Raw genomic sequence first — 20,153 nt, forward strand, 5'->3', positions numbered from 1 at the left:
GTTTAGGCATAATCCTGAGGCAAAGAATTTTCCACTCCTATCTTATCATGTTCCAAATATCAAGAGTGAATTTGATTTGCTGTCTTTTGGGTCAGATATTTAGTTCTGCAATTTTTTTTCTAAAACTCTTCATAGTCTTCTTTAGTGCTTGACTGGTTATATCAACTCAAGGATACTAAAATCTCTGGGGAAAGAGCTTTTCTTCTCAATTCAACCTTGATGGTACAAACTCTTTGAATGATTAACTTCCTATTACTACAGCATTATGCTAAAGGCTGTTTTAAAACAAAATATACTGCTTTCTCTAAGGTAATAAGGAGTTTTGTTGTTTCCTGAACTTTTGCACAAAATCCCTTGCATTCTAACAAGTTAACAGGCAAACATTTACTATGCTTTCCTTCTCCAGTTAATATGTATTTCAAGACTCCTCTTTCTAGAAGTAATGCAAGGAGATAATTTCTCAAAATGCTTTGATTATTTTATTTGGCAGTATTTAGTTTGAAAACTTTAGCTCTAGAATCTTTTCAAAGCCATATTAGAGATAAAGTAAAATAAATTTTAAGACAAAAGAAATGGGAAGTTGCTTTCATTGTTCTTGTTTCTTTTTATAATGTATCACTCTTCCTTAGCACAGACATACCCATATTTACCCAGGGAAAATAATTATTCTGGCCTTACCCATAGATTCTTTGGCTTATATGATTTTCTAAAATCCCTAGCATTTTGACAGCAAAACAGATATAGTACCAAATACAATATGTCATAACCTGCCAGCTACTGTATATCTAAATGATGGTTTCAGTGTAATTTGAAGTTATAGAGCTGCACTGTGCCTTAGAAGGTATAGTGTTGTTGTAGCAGCAGTTAAAATATTGATTCAAGCAAACTATAGGATTGAGGCAAAAATTTTGAATTTAAAATTCCCACTTAGCCCTAAAGCTTACTGGACAATCTTTTTGTCAACTTCTATTACTCAGTTTCATTGTTATGAATAAAAAAGGACAACTTAGGTATTATACCTAAGATGCCAAAGGGAGGATGAGATGCACATTAAATAAAATATAATTTGATGAAGGATTGGCAGCTGCATTTTTAAACATAGTTCCAATACACATTCCAAACTAGTGTAACTTTCAAAACTTTCTTATTTGTATTCATAATTGCTTCATATTTTAGAATTATGCCATTCTAGATGTAGAATTTCAATTTTTGTATTGGATTTTCAGTTTTTGCCTATCATTTTACAGAAGTGAACTGAAGCTGACTCGAAAAGCTGCTTATGTGAGATACTTCAATAGTTCAGCTTTCTTCTTCTCTGGTTTTTTTGTGGTATTTTTGGCTGTCCTTCCATACGCACTGAACCATGGAATTATACTTAGAAAAATATTTACTACCATATCATACTGCATTGTTCTTCGAATGACAGTCACTAGACAATTCCCTTGGGCAGTGCAGACATGGTATGATTCTCTTGGAACAATAAACAAGATACAGGTATAGTATTTAAACCTAATTCCTTGAAAGTTATAATTTATTATTTTGTGGTGTTTTATTTTGCCAATTTATCATACAAAATAGGGTATTATTTTACTGACTTTTATTACATGCTATTTGGGAAACTTGTTTTAACTGAGCAGACAAAAATTCCACAGGAGGGTGTTGCAGATGATGTGGGTAGTGATAGAAAAAGCCCAGAACTGAGGCTTCATTAAATTACCGTACTGGACTAGGAGAGAGTCGATGCTATATAGTAGTGGTCTCCAACCTTGGCAACTTTAAGACTTGTGGACTTCAACTCCCAGAGTTTCTCAGTCAGCTTTGCTTTGCCAAGGTTGGAGACCACTACTATATAGCATCAACTCTCTCCTAGTCCAGTAGGAGTGGCTGGATAGGTAGATGATTGCCAAAGGAAATGGTGTCTTGGATAGTATTATAGTATTGTAAGTGACAAATAGCACCTTGAATCATATTCAGAAGCTCATAGGCAACTAATGGATCTCCCAGAGCTGACCTAAATATATCGGGACACACTCATTATATTGTCTCACAGATGGGTCCTAGAGCCTCCCTACCCCACCAGTTATGGCAGAGTAGATATATTGCAGGTATTTTCTGTGAAACCATGTCATCTAGTGGAATCCGTCAGTGTGTTTAGTTTTTCTAATGTCTGCCCTATGGAACAGCCTCATCTCTGGATTCAGATGGCCTCAACCCTGTCAGTCTTCTGGAAAGTCTTGAAGACCTAGCTCAAATGCAGAGATCCCCATGCTAGTTGAGACCAGTACTTGTGGCCTGTTCTGTATTTTGAGAGCACTTGGTGGAGAACTTTGGTTGATGTTAAATTCTTTGATATTTCATGACTTTATAGTGTGGTATTTTTATGCATGTATTTTGTTAACTGCCCAGAGTTATTTCATTAAAATTGGCAGCCACATAAATTTGTTAGGGAGAAGAAAAATGCTGCCTCTTTCCATTCCAATGGTAGCTTCTTTATAGAAACGTAGAAAACTGACAGCAGAAAAAGATTTAGTGGTTCATTGAGTCTTCCCTTTGAGTTTTTTAAATTTTTTATATTTTTGTCAGATAATGGTCATGTGTTTATCTCAAGCATGTTTAAACTCAGATGATTGACCCACTACCTCTGCTAGATACTGGTTCTAAGCCCCCACTACTCTTTCTCTGATAAAACTTTCTAACATTACTTTTGAACTTTCCACCTGTCATTTTGCTTAATATTGAAAATATCTGCTATATAGAACCTTATTCATATTAAAATATTTAAAGATTTCAACCATGTCCCACCCGCTTTCCCTTATTCTTCAAGGATAGACCCAAATAGAGCACATTACTAGTCCAACTATTGTAATAGGAAGCGACTATGGCATAGTTTGGGTTAATAGAGGTGAGTTTGGCTGGTTCATATTTTTGACTTAAGAAGTAATAAGAATTCAGATATAATAACAGTTTATATAATGACATTTTCCCACCATATCATGGCACAGCTTTCAATATACATTTTCATTGGAGTAGGTATGCTATTTATAGTTATTCATTTCCATCTTTTAATTGACATTATTTGGTGAGAGAACTGGAAAATAAAAAAGAAGCATTTAAATATACAAAGTTCAGTATGTTATATGTCTTTAAAACTCTCACAATTAAATTTACAGGATTTTTTGCAAAAAGAAGAATACAAAACACTGGAATATAATTTAACAACCACGGGGCTTGAACTGGATAAAGTAACAGCTTTTTGGGATGAGGTAATACTACAATTTGATTATTGTTGCATGGCACCATGCCACACTCTAGGAAGGCTGACAGCACTCACAGAATAGTTTCACCCTTAAAATATGACAATATTTAATGACTTTGGCAATAGTATAAAAATGGATAGATTAGTATGTAGCAGCAGTTGGAGCTACTTCAACTAGTTCATTATTACTAAAAGAAAATGATTTGCAGTCTAACAACACTAATAAGTAGCATTATTGTTATTATATTACAATCCTCTCCATGTCAGAGTATAAGATGAATTAAAAAATGGGCTGCAAAATTGCTTAATTGCCAGCAGTGTATTTATAGAGGGAGGAGGATTCTATCCTAAATCAAAAGATAATTGAACTTACAGCATTTTTAAAAAAGCATATATAAACAAACACATGGTACAGTCTCACTGTAAACTAACTACTAATTCAGATATGCCAGATATTTTGAAAATAACAACAACAAATGAAATAATTTTGATGGGATAAAGAAATGGACAAAGGATATGAAGTAAATATTAGAAGGAATGGCAGAGGGCTATATTGTCTCTCAGCCAAACCACCTATAATAGCAATAGCAATAGCAGTAGACTTATATACCGCTTCATAGGGCTTTTAGCCCTCTCTAAGCGGTTTACAGAGAGTCAGCATATTGCCCCCAACAATCTGGGTCCTCATTTTACCCCCCTCGGAAGGATGGAAGGCTGAGTCAACCCTGAGCCGGTGAGATTTGAACCGCTGAACTGCTGATCTAGCAGTAGCCTGCAGTGCTGCATTTAACCACTGCGCCACCTTGGCTCTTATAACAATAACAATATCATTATTGTGATAAAAATAGGAGGTGGGAACATTATATATGACAAATGTCCAAAATGTAAAGTCAGATATAATCAAACAAGCCTACATTACTCTTTGGTGTTTTACAATTTGAAGGATTATCTTTCTTTCTTTTCTTTCAGGGAAGTGGAGAGATCTTTACAAAAACAAAACAGGAGAACGATAATAATAAGATGTCATCAACAAATGGTGGTCTCTTCTTCACTAATTTCACTCTTCATTTTACTCCTGTCCTTAAAGACATCAACTTCAAGATTGAAAAGGGAGAACTGCTTGCTGTTGCTGGATCTACTGGAGCAGGCAAGGTAAAAAAAATCCCTGATTGCTAAAATATAAACATGTTAATTCATGTTAAAACATGTTTTTTTTTACTCTTATTCTGCTCAATAGTTTTTCATACTGTGCCTGACTTCATATTTATTTCCATGCTAAGAATGTCAAAAGGAGTAAATTCTGCAAAGAATTAAGGAAATCAGATTTTGGTGCTTGCATTTGTTTTTGACATATATTCTCAATTGTTGATATATGCTGATTGCTAGTAGATTATTATTTCCAATTAAAGTAGATTCTTGGTATTTGATTTTGGAATATGTATTCCATAGCTTTCTGAAGATTTTTCAAACTAATATTGAAATAAAATGCTCAAATAAATATCACGGAATGCAAGACCAGCACAGATTATTTATATAATATAATGATATTAAAATTAATCAATTGTATTTTTAAAAGGCACAGGTAAGCATCAGATTTAGAGTTTACATTTTCACATTTTTGCATTTCTTTTGCCTTTTAAAGTTGAAACATTGCAATTAAATGCTAATATCTAGACCAGAGGGACGCGGTGGCTCAGTGGCTAAGACGCTGAGCTTGTCGATCTGAAAGGTCAGCAGTTCAGCGGTTCAAATCCCTAGTGCCACGTAGCCACGTGAGCTCCCATTACTTGTCCCAACCTAGCAGTTCAAAAGCAAGTAAAATGCAAATAGAAAAATATGAACCATCTTTGGTGGGAAGATAACAGTGTTCCGTGTGCCTTCGGCATTTAGTCATGCCAGCCACATGACCATGGAGACATCTTCAGACAGCACTGACTTTTCGGCTTTGAAACAAAAATGAGCACTGTCTCTTAAAGTTGGGAATGACTAGCACATATGTGCAAGAGGAATCCTTACCTTTTCTCTAGACTAGGGGTGTCAAACTCGTGTCATCACGACGGCATCACATGATTTATCAGGACTTTTTTCCCTTTTGCGAAATCGGCATGGGTATGGCCAGCACATGATGCATCTGGCTTGCGGGCTGCAAGTTTTACAGCCCTGATCTAGACTGTCTTTCCTGAGTTTTTAATAATTGTACATTTTGAGCTCTGCTAGAATTAAGCAGACATTTAAACATTTATTTGATATTGTTTTAAAGATTAAATCTGACTGGTATGTTACATTAGTCTACAAATAGCAGAATAATAACAGTTAAGTTTAGTAGAACAATGTATATGTTGTACAGACCTAATGAACATATATTAATTATTGCTAACATTCTTAATAATAGACTTCTCTTCTAATGCTGATCATGGGAGAGTTGGAACCTTTAGAAGGTAAAATCAAACACAGTGGAAGGATTTCCTTTTGCCCTCAAGTGTCATGGATCATGCCTGGAACAATTAAAGAAAACATAATATTTGGTGTTTCTTATGATGAATACCGATATAAGAGTGTCATCAAAGCCTGTCAGTTAGAAGAGGTCAGTCTTCAATCTTCTACATTTTCTTCATGATTATAAACAAATTACTTGAAGATAAAATACAATAAAAATTAATTGTAGCACATTATGGAAAATACAGTGTAACTTTTAAATAATTAAAACATGTCTATAACATGTATGGCGTTATATGAACCCCATACATGTGCCATTCACTTAATTGTTGTAGCTATATTTTTTGTTGTTGAAAAAAGGCAATTTTATTTCTTATGCTGATCTTATAAATGGAGCAATGTGTATTAAGATCATAGAACAATCTACACAGAAGTAGACTAAATATTTCTAAATAAAGAAATGAATATTTCTAAATTACAATGAACGTAAAGTTACTTTAAAAAACAAACACCCAATTTTTAGAAATATATAGTTATATTTAAGTATAGCTTATTAAAAGTATGATCTGAAAGAAGTAGTATCAAGAAATATTACTCTGAGCTATTATATGATAGTCTGCAAGATATTAATGTGTATACCTGAAGAAGAATTGGTTGGTTGTGTTTTATAGTATACTAAAATATTGCGGTTTCATGAATAAACCCTATTGTCAGGCACTCTGCTTTGTGATCCTGCTACCAAAAGTGATAAGTAAACTATGTCACAAAGTCAAATGCATGCCACTTGGTTGCTGAATATGGTCTGCAAAGAAAAGTATTAAAAAACTCCAATATGTTAAATCAAAGGTTCAGAGACAGAGCCTGATTCATGTATCACTACAATGCTAATTGTAGGAACAGGTGGTGGTCATGGCTAGAAGATCTCTGAGCATCTGTGGGTTGTGCATCAGTTATGCCCTTTCCTGGACTAATAATCCTGCTCACAAGTCATCCATGCCTTAGTCACCACCTATTTTGATTACTGCAATATACCCTACATGGAGCTGGCCTTGAAAGTATCCAGAAACTCCAATTGGCTCAAAATGTGGTGGCTCAATTTTGTGAGAATCTAGATTTGCGCATCTGTTACCTCTTCTACAGAGGCTACATTGGCTGCTGATTTCCTTCTGGATCCAATTCAAGGTATTGGATTTAAAACAGGGGTGTCAAACTCATGTCGTCATGGTGACGTCACATAATGTATCAGGACTTTTTCCCTTTCGCTAAACCAGGTGTGGGCGTGGCCAGCAAGTGGTGCATCTGGCCCATGGACTGGGAGTTTGACATGCCCTGAGATCAATTATTATCTTTTCACAGTTATCTCAACCAGAGTGCAGAGGCAGGATTTGTTTCAAGTCCCCACTCTTAAAGAGCTCCATCTGGTGGGATCAAGAAGGGCCTTCTTTATGGTAGCATTCTTCCTATGGAACATCATGCAAAAATAAATGGCCCTCAGTTTGACATCTTTCAAAAGGCCCTGAAAACATAGTTTTGTCAATGACCCTGGGAATCCCATGGTGATATGGAGCCAATTGTGAGGTTGGTTTAATTGTTCGGCAAGGAATGGTGGGAAATTATTGGCTTTTGTATTGGGATTTATTTCTGTAAGCCGTCCAGAGTCACTATATGTGAATTTACCAACCATATAAATTTTATTAATAAATAAATACAAAACTCATTTATAGTGCTGTACAATTTGGACATCTTATAGTTCTGATGTCATCTGATAATCCACATAAAGCCATGCATACAGAAAGTCAGATAAGCTGCTGTATATTTTAGGAATTGGAAATACCAGTTCAAAATAAGTTTACAGTGTGATATCCAGTACTATCCCATCTCCTCTTTTGCTCATGTATTACACCTGCAAGATAGTGCTGTCATATTTAAATGCGTTCTGGAAATATCCTGTTTTTGAAAGTCATTTGTGTTATATATTGTCAAGTGAGTGGTTATGTAATTTCTCCTCCGTTCATACCTCAGTTATTTGGCATCTTGGATTAAGACATTTATTCATTGAAAGATTGACTGGTGTGCAATCTGTTCCTGATAAATTTATCATCAAATTTCTCTGGAGCAATTACAGGAGATGTGTCAGGTACCGCATTTTATCAAATGCAATTATGCACTTACGAAAGCAGAAGAAAATAGTTTACATAACTTTCTAGGTCTGAGATATCAGGAGAAAATGTTCGTTCTGTAATGTGGAATGAAAGCATATTTCAGAGGGTGTAGTACTTTATTAGTTTTTGATTTTGTGCGTAAGAAATGTGGTATAGGTTTCAGTACAAAAATACTTTGAGCTAGAATTGGGAATACTTAAAGGTGTGTGCTGTTTAACTATGAATCACCTTATTATTTTGTGAAATAGGTTTTATTTGGATACAATACAATACAATAGCAGAGTTGGAAGGGACCTTGCCTAGGAAGGAAACCCTATACCGTTTCAGACAAATGTCTATCCAACATCTTCTTAAAGGGGTGCTTTCTTTTTGCGAACTCATCTTAAAGTGTTTCTGGAAGTAGAAAAAAGCAAGGACAACATGAATAAACATTTAAACCTTGGGACTTAAATTAATATAGGTTCTAATGAGAATATAATAAAAATATCCAAATATTCCAAGTGGGATGAATTTCAGTTAACACGTAGACAAAAAAACAGAATGACAGTTACCCATCCAAGATGAGTGGAATGGAATAGAACAGAGTGGAGTAGAGTAGAGTAGATAAAAAAATAGAATAGAATAGAATTTTTCCTAATTCGCAATCAATACAGTTGGCCTTACTTCTAAGTTACCTCTTTGTGTCTGAACTTTAATTTATTGATTAAACCCAAGAAATAGTGGCGGCTTCCATATAAAGAGTTTTCATAATCAGGACATGTTTCTATTCTAATACAGATATTTAATAATAGATGTGCTCACTATGAATATGAATTGTTAAAAATACATATATGACCAAGGGTTAATACTCTTATTGGGATAACTCAAGTTTTACATCAATTGCAAACTTTTGAGCTTTGCACAGGAAAAGTTTTGATAGCTTGTAAAGTTACACATTTTCAAATGGTTAGGAACTATTCTTGTAGTTTTGTGATTTTGATGCTGTATTTTTAATGAGTAAAGCTTCTTGAATATGGATTGGTTTTTTTTAAAAAAAGCTTAAACTAGACTACAAAAAAGTCTAAGCTGTGTTTAAATTGCTGTGAAAAAATATGCTGAAAAATTGTTTTGACATGAATACAGTCATACAGTAAATTCCTTTTCTCCTTCTCTAATTACCTTTATCCACACCTTCCTATTTTTCCTGTAGCCAATTTGGGCATGTGGCTCTGGAGCCCTAAATTTAATATTAATCTATAGACTGCCAATATTTAAAAACTTTTTCTTTATTCATTGCCTAGAATTTTCATACTATCTTTTTCTTTATCATTTTCAGATTGAATTGAGTATTAAATTCCTTACAGCATTATCTTGCATTTTTTCATGTTGCTAACTTATGTTTGTAGCTTGTAGACTGTTTTATGGTTTACAGAATTTATTTACCAATTTCATTGATACCCCAGTTCAATCCTAAAGGATGTATCTGTTAACTTCAAATATCATTTTATAAAATATATTGATTGGTTAGTAAATTATAGTTTGATTTTTTTTACTTAATGTGTGCATAATTCTATTTAATAACATATAATATTTGATCCCAATAGAATTATCACAATGTTACTCTACAGATGTTTAGGATTATTTTCCATTTATGTTAAGATTTATTTTTGATAAACATGAAAACACTAGTATAAGACAAAAACCTATGCGCAGTGTGAATATATTAATCCATTCAAAGGAAATGTATAAAGTAATTTCAGGTCTATCAAGACTACTTGTTCTTAAGAGTTAATGTTAGCTCTGTATTAAAGACAACATCCCTTCAATCAGTTGAAATGTAATGTTGGGAATGGGTCTATATCTCCGTCATGTTCCTACAAGCATCTCAAGGCTTTTAGTTGGCCATTGTGAAAAGCAAAATTCTGAATTACTGGTAAAATATGTTTTTACTGGTACAGGAAGGCTGTTATAAACTTAGTCATGTGAGCAACCATACTTTTGGGTAATCCAGAATGTATATTAGTTTTGCAAAGTAATTATACTATTATAGGCAAATATTTCAGATGACAAAATGCCATAATAAATTGTTTAACTGAATAACATTGTCTTGTTAGTATACTGTATAATAGACTTAAATTGCAGTTCTTTGAAATAGAATTTATGACTCTAATTTATGTTATGCAAGAGTGTTAGTGTTAAGATCAACACTAAAGTCATGTTGAAACCTCTACTCACACACCTTTGGTAAACATACATTGTGGTTTGGGAATCTTTAGCAGTTGATAAACAACAATGTTTAACTGTGTACTCAGGGAGTCTTTATGTATTGAAATTCAGGTGCTGATTTTTTCATTGCACAGATTACAAAAATCAGATATGGGAATGTGGAAAGAAAGAATTATAGTAACTGTTGGCTTGTTTTATTGAAAATGAAACGACTTGGACTAAAGCAGTAATAATCAGGCTTGTGCAGTTTATCAATATCTGTCTGTCTGTCTGTCTGTCTATCTACTATCTACCTACCTACCTACCTACCTACCTACCTACCTACCTACCTACCTACCTACCTATCTATCTATCTATCTATCTATCTATCTATCTATCATCTATCCTTAATTGACAGATTTGATTTATTGATTATGTACTAGCAAGCTTGCATTAACTTTTAGTCATCATATATATCATTCCCCAAGCTGAACCTTCAGGTTTTCCAACAATTCAAGTGTCACTGCTGTAATTGAGTCCACCTATCTTGTCCCTCCATCTTAGTGAGTTATGATTGCCTTCTCCTACACATGAATGTATGAAATGATGCCTTTAATGTTATCATTAAAATGATCACCCAGCTCTAGTAGCTTCTTTTATCACCTCTGCCTGCTATACTGTAAGTGCCTGCCCTTTTACCTGGGCAACTGGGCAACTGAGATAAACTTCATGCCTTGAATGACACTGCTGGAAATACATTGCCATATATTCTCACTGTTCTTCATTCATCCCTTCTGGAACAGTCCTGACCTCACCACTGCCATCATCCCACAACTCCCACAAACAGTCACTATGAGGCAATATAGCAGAACTTCAGAGGGAACACATTTCTAGAGTTTAATTAAAACCAGTCTCTTAAGAACAAAGCCTGTTCTTAAAGAACCTCATGTGAAATTACTGACTTTGTCACTAAATGAATATTAAGTGTTATCAATGTAATGCTAGATATAAAACAAAAAGAATTCAGGAAATATCACAAATCAGTAGAAAATGTAATTAAAGGAAAAGTAATTTACCTATGTCATTAGTTCCAGAGAAGAAGTCCAAGACTTTTTCAAAGGCAATTTCTAATTCATCAGCCCCTTGGGATTCCATGAAAGTGTCAAACAGAATGTGCCTAGGAGTGATCATTAGCTATTATACATCAGAATACTGCCAAGAATATCTGTCAAGCATCACGTGAAGCCTACTTAATAAACTAAGCATTGTGGGAGAAGAGAACTGTTTTTTCTCTGGTTTAGAAATTGTTGAATTACAGGAAAACAAAGTTTAAAAACAAGTTGTTATTGTAATAAAAGGAAGGAATTAGCAGATTCCAGATGGTTACATAAATAGGGCTGGAGTATTATCCTATTCAAAAAAGTTCAAGGGTCAAATATTATGTTGAGTCCCATTAGCTAAAATTTAAATACAAGCAATCTATTAATGGCTAATGCAAATATGAAGTGATGTGAATGTTGACAAAATGAAATAAATAATGAATTCACTGTACTGATAATATTCAGATTTACAATTGCTAACAAAAAATGTTTTGTTGCTATGTTGTATCTATAAACAAAACAAATTTTATGCTATAAGTTTTTGGAAAAAAGTTTGAGCATACAGTTTCATGTAATGATTGCCTTACAATTGTCATTCTTTCATTAGAAGCCATATGTCATTTAGCCTATTATAACCTATATTAACCTGAAACATGTGTGTAATAATTTAAAAATGAGTTACTTCATTTTATTTTGGTCTTCTATACTTTTTATTTATGAATTATTCATGACATTTTATTAAGGTCTATGGGATGCGGTAGCTCAGTGGCTAAGGTATTGAGCTTGTCGATCAGAAAGGTCGGCAGTTTGGCAGTTCAAATCCCTAGTGCTGCATAATGGAGTAAGCTCCTGTTACTTGTCCCAGCTTTTGCCAACCTAGCAGTTCAAAAACATGTAAAAATCCAAGTAGAAAAATAGGAACCACCTTTGGTGGGAAGTTAACAGCATTCTGTGTACCTTCGGCATTTAGTCATGCCGGCCACATGACCAAAGAGACATTTTCAGACAGCGCTGGCTCTTCGGCTTTGAAACAGAGATGAGCACCACCCCCTAGAGTCAGGAGCAACTAGCACCAGGGACGTGAAGTCACTAGAGGCAAGGGAGGCGTGGCCTCACCAGTCATGAGGAAAAGAAAAAGAATTTTAAAGAATTTTTTAAAAATAGTTAAAGCCAAGGTAGTTGCTGCCAGATTCACAGTGACTTGGAACAGTGCTTTGTGTTAACCATAGGAGGAGGCCAGAGAAATAGGGGCCTCTTGTGCATAAGGAATTTTTCGCCTTTTAAGAGTTAAGCAAGGGTTAAAATGCGAAGAATTCCTTATGCAAATGAGGCACGTATTCTCTCGCCTCCTGTAAAGGGCATTTTTAGAGGCTTTTTAGAGTTCTCTGGGAGCAACTAGCTCAGTCTGACAGAGCTCTGGCCTTTCATGAGGGGAGGGCAGGGCAGGGCAGGCAGAAGCAGAGTTGAAATCATCTCTGAAACAGCTGGAAAAGGTGCGTGTGTGGGGAGGGGGAGGAATTCAAAAAGTTTGATCGGAAGGCAGCAGGGGAAGGGGGGGTATGGCAGAGGAGCTGCTTTCAAGCCTTTGGAAAATATATCCAATCCAACTTCTGTGTTTGTTTTTGAGAAAGTGAATGAGAGAGGGATCGAAGTTCTCTGTGTGCGTGTGTCTGTTTGAGAGAGGGGGGAGGGAGGGAAAGAGGGAGGATGGAGGGGGAGGGAGAAGAAAAAGAATGGGAAAACTTATTTTGCAAGGGGGGAAAATGCTGTTGCTTTAAATCAGAACTGAGCATGCCTGGCTGTGGAATTCGGGGAGTTGAAGTCCACAAGTCTAAAAAGTGCCTCACCAGGCCTAAAGCTGACCGCATGTCACTGACTAGCACATACTGTATGTGCAAGGGGAACATTTACCTTTATCTATGAGTTTTACTCTGAGGTATTTTATTATTATAATCATTGGCTCTTGCTCAGTCATGTGAAAAAAATATTTCCAAAAGAAGAAAATATATGTAACTCAGGACTGGACTGTAGAGTCCTTGGTGTTTTCCAAGCTTGGTTGTTACGTGCAAATGTTTTATTACCCAATTGATAATAACATTGCTGTGATTGAGTGTGGGGTTTGCTATACATCTTCTTAGCCTAAAACAAGAGCATTGTTATGAAAACTTATCATTCTGGTTTTTTTTACCTAAGATGCTGTATATTGAAAAGTAATGTTGCTCTGAAAATGGAAAATTAAGATCTTTATACAATATTTCAATAGGATATTTCAAAGTTTGCAGAGAAAGATGACACAGTTTTAGGAGAAGGTGGAATAACTCTCAGTGGAGGTCAACGAGCCAGAATTTCTTTAGCTAGGTGAGTGGAAATAATTGTATGTGGTTTTTAATAAATAGAATTAAATTTCACTTGTTCTTAAATACATGTTAAATATTTTGATTTGTAAAATCAGAATATTGTACCATTTAGTTTAATGGAACTTACTTTTGATGAATGGATATATAAGATTAAAATTTAATATTACATAATTCCTGTATTTTAAAGTTTTATAACTGTCGATTGCTGCATTTTGCCTATTTCTTGTTTAATTGAATTTGCTTTGGTTAAATATATTTTATCTCATATAACAATAATTCAAGATTGTAATTAAAGCAAAATAATTAATCAAAACAGTATTTAGGTTTTAGCATATATCTTAATGAAAGCTAACTAAATTTCTTTCTCATCTATTTAGAGCAGTGTATAAAGATGCTGATTTGTATCTCTTGGATTCTCCTTTTGGTTATTTAGACATGTTAACAGAGAAAGAAATATTTAAAAGGTAGGATATGTTTTGATATATTTGGTTAACTACTAGATAAAATGATATTGTACAAGGACATAGCAAATGATTTATGAAGAGCAGTGTTGGCATCCAGTAAAAACATCTAATGGAGAACATCAGTTTAGGAAATTTGTACTTGTTAAATTATTTAAGGGCCTATGAAAAAAGCAAACAACTGCTCCAATTCTAATAAATCCTTGTATTCATTTTCATTTCATTATTCCAATCTGAATATTATTTTTTTACATTAACATGTGCACATTAGTCATTCCATTAAGCATGATAACATTTTCTGCTTGTTAAACTTCCTTTGTAATTTAGCATTATCAGGTTTATAATGGAATTTAAATGATCACCATCCTTTACAAATGCTTGTGTAACTGGGCCTGAAAAAGATAATTGAAGATCTATTAATCCTCTTTATAAACCTACTGGAATATGATGGCTTCTTTTGTTGATCACTTACAAACATAAGAGCCACAGCAGATAAAAAACCCATTTGGAGGACTCTTCTCTTGAAGATTGATTTATTTAGCGTATGGCAAATACATGGACTTATAGTAGTTCAAATGTTAATGTCCAGTCCATCCAGCCATTCAAGGACAGGGTGGTCTATCTATCAGACATTGGGCCAGTGTAAGCACTTGATGGACATTGGGACACATATGTCGATACATAATGTGGTACACTACCAGATTATGTATTGGACACAATGTGGTAATGTGACTGTGGTGAGGAGCATCACAGTCACACTCAGGGGTAGAGACAAGACCCCACATCTTCCACACGGTATCGTAAACTGAAGTTACGACACAGCTGTGGTTTTTAAGCCTCGCTGGAAACCAGCCTCAATATACCCTGTTAGGCCCATTTTGTTTATCCGTTGCCATGTATTTAGAGAGATGGAAATTCTACAAAGATGTTTGGCTGCCAACTGTCATTAACTGCCAATTCTTCAATGTAGTCTGGCTGCCAGTTGTTGGTAGTCATTTGGATCATACTACCGTGCCAGGGGTGGGTTTCAAAATTTGTTCGAACCTACTCGGTGGGCGTGGCCTCCTTTGTGGGTGTGGCTTGCCACCTATGTGATCGGATGGGAGTGGCTTGCTAATGCTACCGCTGCTACCGCCGCTGCCGCTAATGCCGCTCCTGCCTTCGGCTGTGTAGTGCACGCGAGCCCACGGTACGCGAGCCCGAGGCCTTCCCTCGTGAAAGGTAAGCCACCCCCCCACTTCAGCTGCTACCGCCACTACCGCCACTACCGCCGCCGTCGCTACTGCCTCCGCCACTACCACCGCCGCCACTACCGCCACCGCTAACGCCGCTAATGCCGCCGCCGCTAATGCTGCTACTGCTGCTACCGCTAATGCCGCTGCTGCTGCCGCCGCCGCCCCCACCCGCCTTCGGTCGCGTAGTACACGCGAGCCCGTGGCTTTTGCGTAAGCTAGGCCGCCACCCCCCACTTAGCCGCTAACGCCGCTAACGCCGCTAACGCCGCTAACGCCGCTAACGCCGCTAACGCCGCTAACGCCGCTAACGCCGCTAACGCCGCTAACGACGCTAACGCCGCTAACGACGCTAACGCCACTAACGACGCTAACGACGCTAACGACGCTAACGACGCTAACGACACTAACACTGCTAACGCCGCCGCCACTACTGCCACTGCTGCTGCTAACGCCGCTAATGCCGCCACCACTAACGCTGCTAACGCTAATGCTGCCCCCCCACCCAGCTTCGGCCGTGTAGTGCCGCCACCCACCCGAAGCCTCCCGAGTCCCGCTGCTTGGGCTTTGTTGCTTACCGGAAAGGGAAGCAGCAAGCGAAGGCTGAAGGGAATTTTCAAATGTAGGCCAAGCGCGAAAAAAGCTTCGCTTCGCCTCCAGCCCGCTCACCGATTGGCTGGACTCCAGCCAATCAGTGAGCGGCAGGCTGGGCTTAGTGCGGGTGGGCGGGCGAGCGAGGGAGCGAGCTGCGGATGGGCGGGGGAATGAGCAAGTGAGCTGCAATGCGCCGGCAAAAGGGCGCTTTGCAGCGACAGGGGCCAGGACCGGTACCGGCGTTCCTGGAAGTTAATTACTTCCGGGTTCACCGATGAACCGGTTCATGCGAACAGGGGAGAACCGTGAGGAACCCACCCCTGTACCGTGCTATCCAGGTGAAGAACTACCATCACACCCTTTCTCTTGAGGAACCAGAATAGAAAAGGAAATAGAGCTATAAAAGGCTTATCCTCATAGCCAGCTTGACTCATGTCCAGAATAGGCCAGCAATCATTTTTGGAGAGCAGAAATGGATGCCATTATTCTGACTTCATCCTCTACCCATCATGAATGTGATTACCAGGTTCATTTTCTCTTTCTGACCAATATAATATTGTAAAACTTTCTGGACATGTAGAAAGTTTAGTTTGAAACTTGCTATTTTTTTACTGTTAATTTTTCCCTATTTTTTTCCTTTCTTCTTTCCTTCCTTCCTCCCCCCTCCCCTCTCCCTGCCATTGATGCATTGTTTCTTCATTTTTCTAATCACTTGAAGTCTGCAGAAGACTTAGTTGACTTAAGCTCCACCTGATTACCAAATAAGTCTGAGTGATTAACAATATAGCAAAACTGGAAAAAAAAACTTAAAATACAAATGCAACACAAGATGAATCTACAGATGGACACCATACAAAAACATCTACAAAACACATCCCATAATCCAAAACCTGGGGAAATAGTCAAGTCTTTAAGGCCTTCAGTAATACTACCACATGGATCTAGGAAAATGGGGGGAATACCTGGAGTATGCAAAGTCTTTTGGTCCATATACAAAACATGGCAGATAGGCAGTCCCTCAAATAACCTAGCCTTATGCAAGTTTAGACTTTGTAGCAACAACCAGGACCTTGAATCATACCTGGAAGTATACTAGAAATCAGTATAGCTTGCAAAGTGGAGATGTCACATAGCTGCATGAAGAGATGCCCAGATTACCTGTGCCAGTGCATTCTGGACCAATGGAAGCTTCTGAATGGTCTAGTTGATCCGTGAGACAATTCCTCCCACATCCAGAACTGCATAGATTAGGTTTGAAAGATACAATTGGGTATCATATTCATGCTGATACCAAAATCTAAAATGGTGGGTGACCCCATTCAGTGCTTTCATGTGGTTATTAAACATGAAGAGAATCACATAAAAGGATTTTCCTAATTCTCAATCCCTACAGCCAATCTAGAAGGTTACTGTGGTTGACTTTATTAAAAGACACTGAAAATCAAGGAACACAAGGATGGATGGATTTCTTTATTTATTTGATTTTTATCCTGCTTTTATTATTTTTATAAATGATTGAAAGTGGCAAACATACTCCTTCCTCATCATATTTTCCCCACAACAACCACCTTGGGAGTTGGCTTGGGCCGGTGGTGGGTTTCAAATTTTTTTAGAACCTCTTCTGTAGGTGTGGCCTCCTTTGTGGGAGTGGCTTGCCAGCCATGTGACAAAGCAGGCCACACCTACAGAAGAGGTTCTAAAAAATTTGAAACCCACCATTGGTTGTAAGTAATTTTTTTCAGTTCCATTATATCTTTGAATGATAGCTGAATGAACAGTTGTAATTTGACAATTACCTATAGTCAGATATCCAACACAATTATGATTTGCCTAGAAAATAGTGTTCTTTTTCAATCCCCTAATTTTATTGCCATCTAAATTAATGTAGGCTAGCTTTCTTGAATTAGAAAGCAGTCATATGATAAAGTCATCAATATGTAGTATCTAACTTCATATCTGCATTTTTCTTTCTTTTTCTGAAGTTGCATTTGCAAGCTTATTGTCAATAAAACTAGAATACTTGTCACTTCAAAGTTGGAACACTTAAAGAAAGCAGACAAGATACTGATTCTCCATGGAGGATGCTGTTATTTCTATGGAACATTTTCTGAACTTCAGGGTCAGCGACCCAACTTAAGTTCTGAGCTGATGGGATTTGACCACTATAATGCAGAAAGAAGAAACTCCATTCTTACTGAAACACTGCGGCGTCTCTCTATTGATAATGATGGCCTGGCTTCACGACATGACATGAAAAAAACATCTTTTAAACAAACATCAGATTTTACTGAGAAAAGGAAGAACTCTGTAATGAATGCACTAAATTCTAGCCGCAAGTTTTCTCTCATGCGAAAAACATCATTGCTGGTCAATGCTAAGGAAGAAGGCCTCGGAGAAGCAGTAGAAAGAAGGTTGTCTTTAGTGCCAGAGACTGAACAAGGGGAGGCAATTCTGCCTCGCAGCAATGTATTAAATTCAGGACCCACATTTAGAGGCCAGAGAAGACAATCTGTACTTAATTTAATGACCAGAACATCAATTCATCCAAATCAAAGCATTTACAAAAAAGGCAGCATATCAGGCATTCAACGACCTTCTGAAGCAGACATCTATGCAAGGCGTTTGTCTCGTGGCAGTCTGGTAGAAATAACTGAAGAACTTAATGAAGATGATTTAAAGGTATATATTCCAAGTTATTGTAGTTAAACGGTTGTATGTGGCCCTGTTTGTTGGATACCCAGCTTGGTATTGCAAGATAATACTTCTAATTCAAAGAATCATTAGCTTTTAGTTTAATATTCTTATACACTTATTAAGGAAATATGTACAAAAAAAGGGTACATTAGGGGAAATTGCATTTGGAAGTGTACTTTCATTTTTAAAGTAATTGATCCTGAATAGAAATTCTGTTTCAATAAGAATACATCAGGAGAAATCTCAAAGGGTATTCCACCCTCTTTTAAAGAGCTGTGAATATGAATGAATAAGAGGGTAAAAATAACATTCTTAAGCATATTATTGTCTAAAAGAAAGCCGGAAACCGAAATTGTAAGCATATTCTCATTAATATGAGTTCTCATGAAAACCAATAGCAATAGCTTCTAGGCTTATACTGATGAAACCAATAGAGTACAAATAAGGAGTAGTTATATAGAATAGTCTAATTGTATTCTCCATTATTTTGCCAGGAATGTTTCTTTGATGATTCAGACACCATGAATGCAGTCACTTCATGGAATACATACTTCAGATATATAAGCATCCACAAAAAAATGATTTTTGTATTATTTATATGTTTTTTTGTTTTTTTAATTGAGGTAAGAGTATTATAATAATAAATTCTACTTTAAAATTGCTTATGTGACAATTGTAAAGAAAAGCTTTCTCATTTCGTAAATGCTGTACAAGATGTATAGAAGAACAGGACTCTTAATAAAAAAAAGAATGATAGAAACTTCCTTCCTTGGTCATTAGCCAAACTCCTTCTCTGCTGTGTTCACCTCCACTTCAAGTCTCCCCTCCCCACCCATTTTGCCCTTTACCTCTGCTCTTTTGGCTACTTTGCTACTGCCACCTGCATGTCCTCCTCAGTTGATTTTCACCGTTTTCTTCTAATGAGACATCCCTGGTCAAGGTACCTGCTAGAACTTTGCAGGGTATTCGTGAGGTCACCACAAAACTTCCCTTAAGCCTTTTGCAGCTTTCACTGGGGATATCACAATCACTATAATTTCAAGGACCAGCCATAGCTCCCTTCATTTAGCATTGTCCTAAATTTGCACAGTCACTGACTGAATAGTAATTAAGCAAGGACTACCTATATAACAAAAACTTACCAAATGTATTGATACTTGTATTTTACAAGTTTATTATAATTTATGTTAAAATATTGCTATGGCTGTCTATCTTAAAACTTGGCAGCTCCCAGCAATAAATATTTAAGAAACTATAAAAACCATTAAACACATTAAAACCAAAAGGCTATCACCTCAAATGTAAATTTTTCACTATGTTAGCCTAGACACCAGGATATTTTGATACTGTTAACTTTTTAATTGAGTGATCTACATAAATACATAACTTAATATGCATCGGGAAAATATACATAGAGAAAATAAAATACAGAAATGTATACATTGGGAGAAACAAATGTGCAAATATATATACACGTTTATTCTTTTAAAAAAACCATCAAGCTAATATGGAAACAGGAAGAAATAAAATTGGGAACTGAGTGAAATTGAAATTGACAGATGCATCCAATTTTCAAGGGGCACTTCAACAGGCCTGTAGATAATAGAATTACAGCATCTGAAATAATTTCCTTGTATAGAATTATTAAATTGCAGTTTGGCAGTTCTGTTTTATAAT

General features: G+C 36.5%; 1 protein-coding gene across 2 annotated transcripts in view; it reads left to right on the top strand.

Moving 5' to 3' along the window:
* Nucleotides 1-20,153, top strand: part of CFTR (CF transmembrane conductance regulator) — a 103,241-nt gene that overhangs the window by 39,379 nt on the left and 43,709 nt on the right. For both annotated transcript variants that reach the window (XM_087723644.1, XM_087723643.1), the window contains exons 8-15: nt 1,248-1,494; nt 3,171-3,263; nt 4,226-4,408; nt 5,649-5,840; nt 13,402-13,496; nt 13,873-13,959; nt 17,765-18,461; nt 18,971-19,099. In XM_087723644.1, coding sequence (XP_087579770.1) covers nt 1,248-1,494; nt 3,171-3,263; nt 4,226-4,408; nt 5,649-5,840; nt 13,402-13,496; nt 13,873-13,959; nt 17,765-18,461; nt 18,971-19,099 — 1,723 coding nt within the window. The remainder of the gene's footprint in view (nt 1-1,247; nt 1,495-3,170; nt 3,264-4,225; nt 4,409-5,648; nt 5,841-13,401; nt 13,497-13,872; nt 13,960-17,764; nt 18,462-18,970; nt 19,100-20,153) is intronic.

Source organism: Thamnophis sirtalis, unplaced genomic scaffold (genome assembly GCF_051295495.1).
Source record: "Thamnophis sirtalis isolate CommonGarterSnake01/CBP01778 unplaced genomic scaffold, rThaSir2_p1.2 scaffold_9, whole genome shotgun sequence".
NCBI classification, from domain to species: domain Eukaryota; kingdom Metazoa; phylum Chordata; class Lepidosauria; order Squamata; family Natricidae; genus Thamnophis; species Thamnophis sirtalis.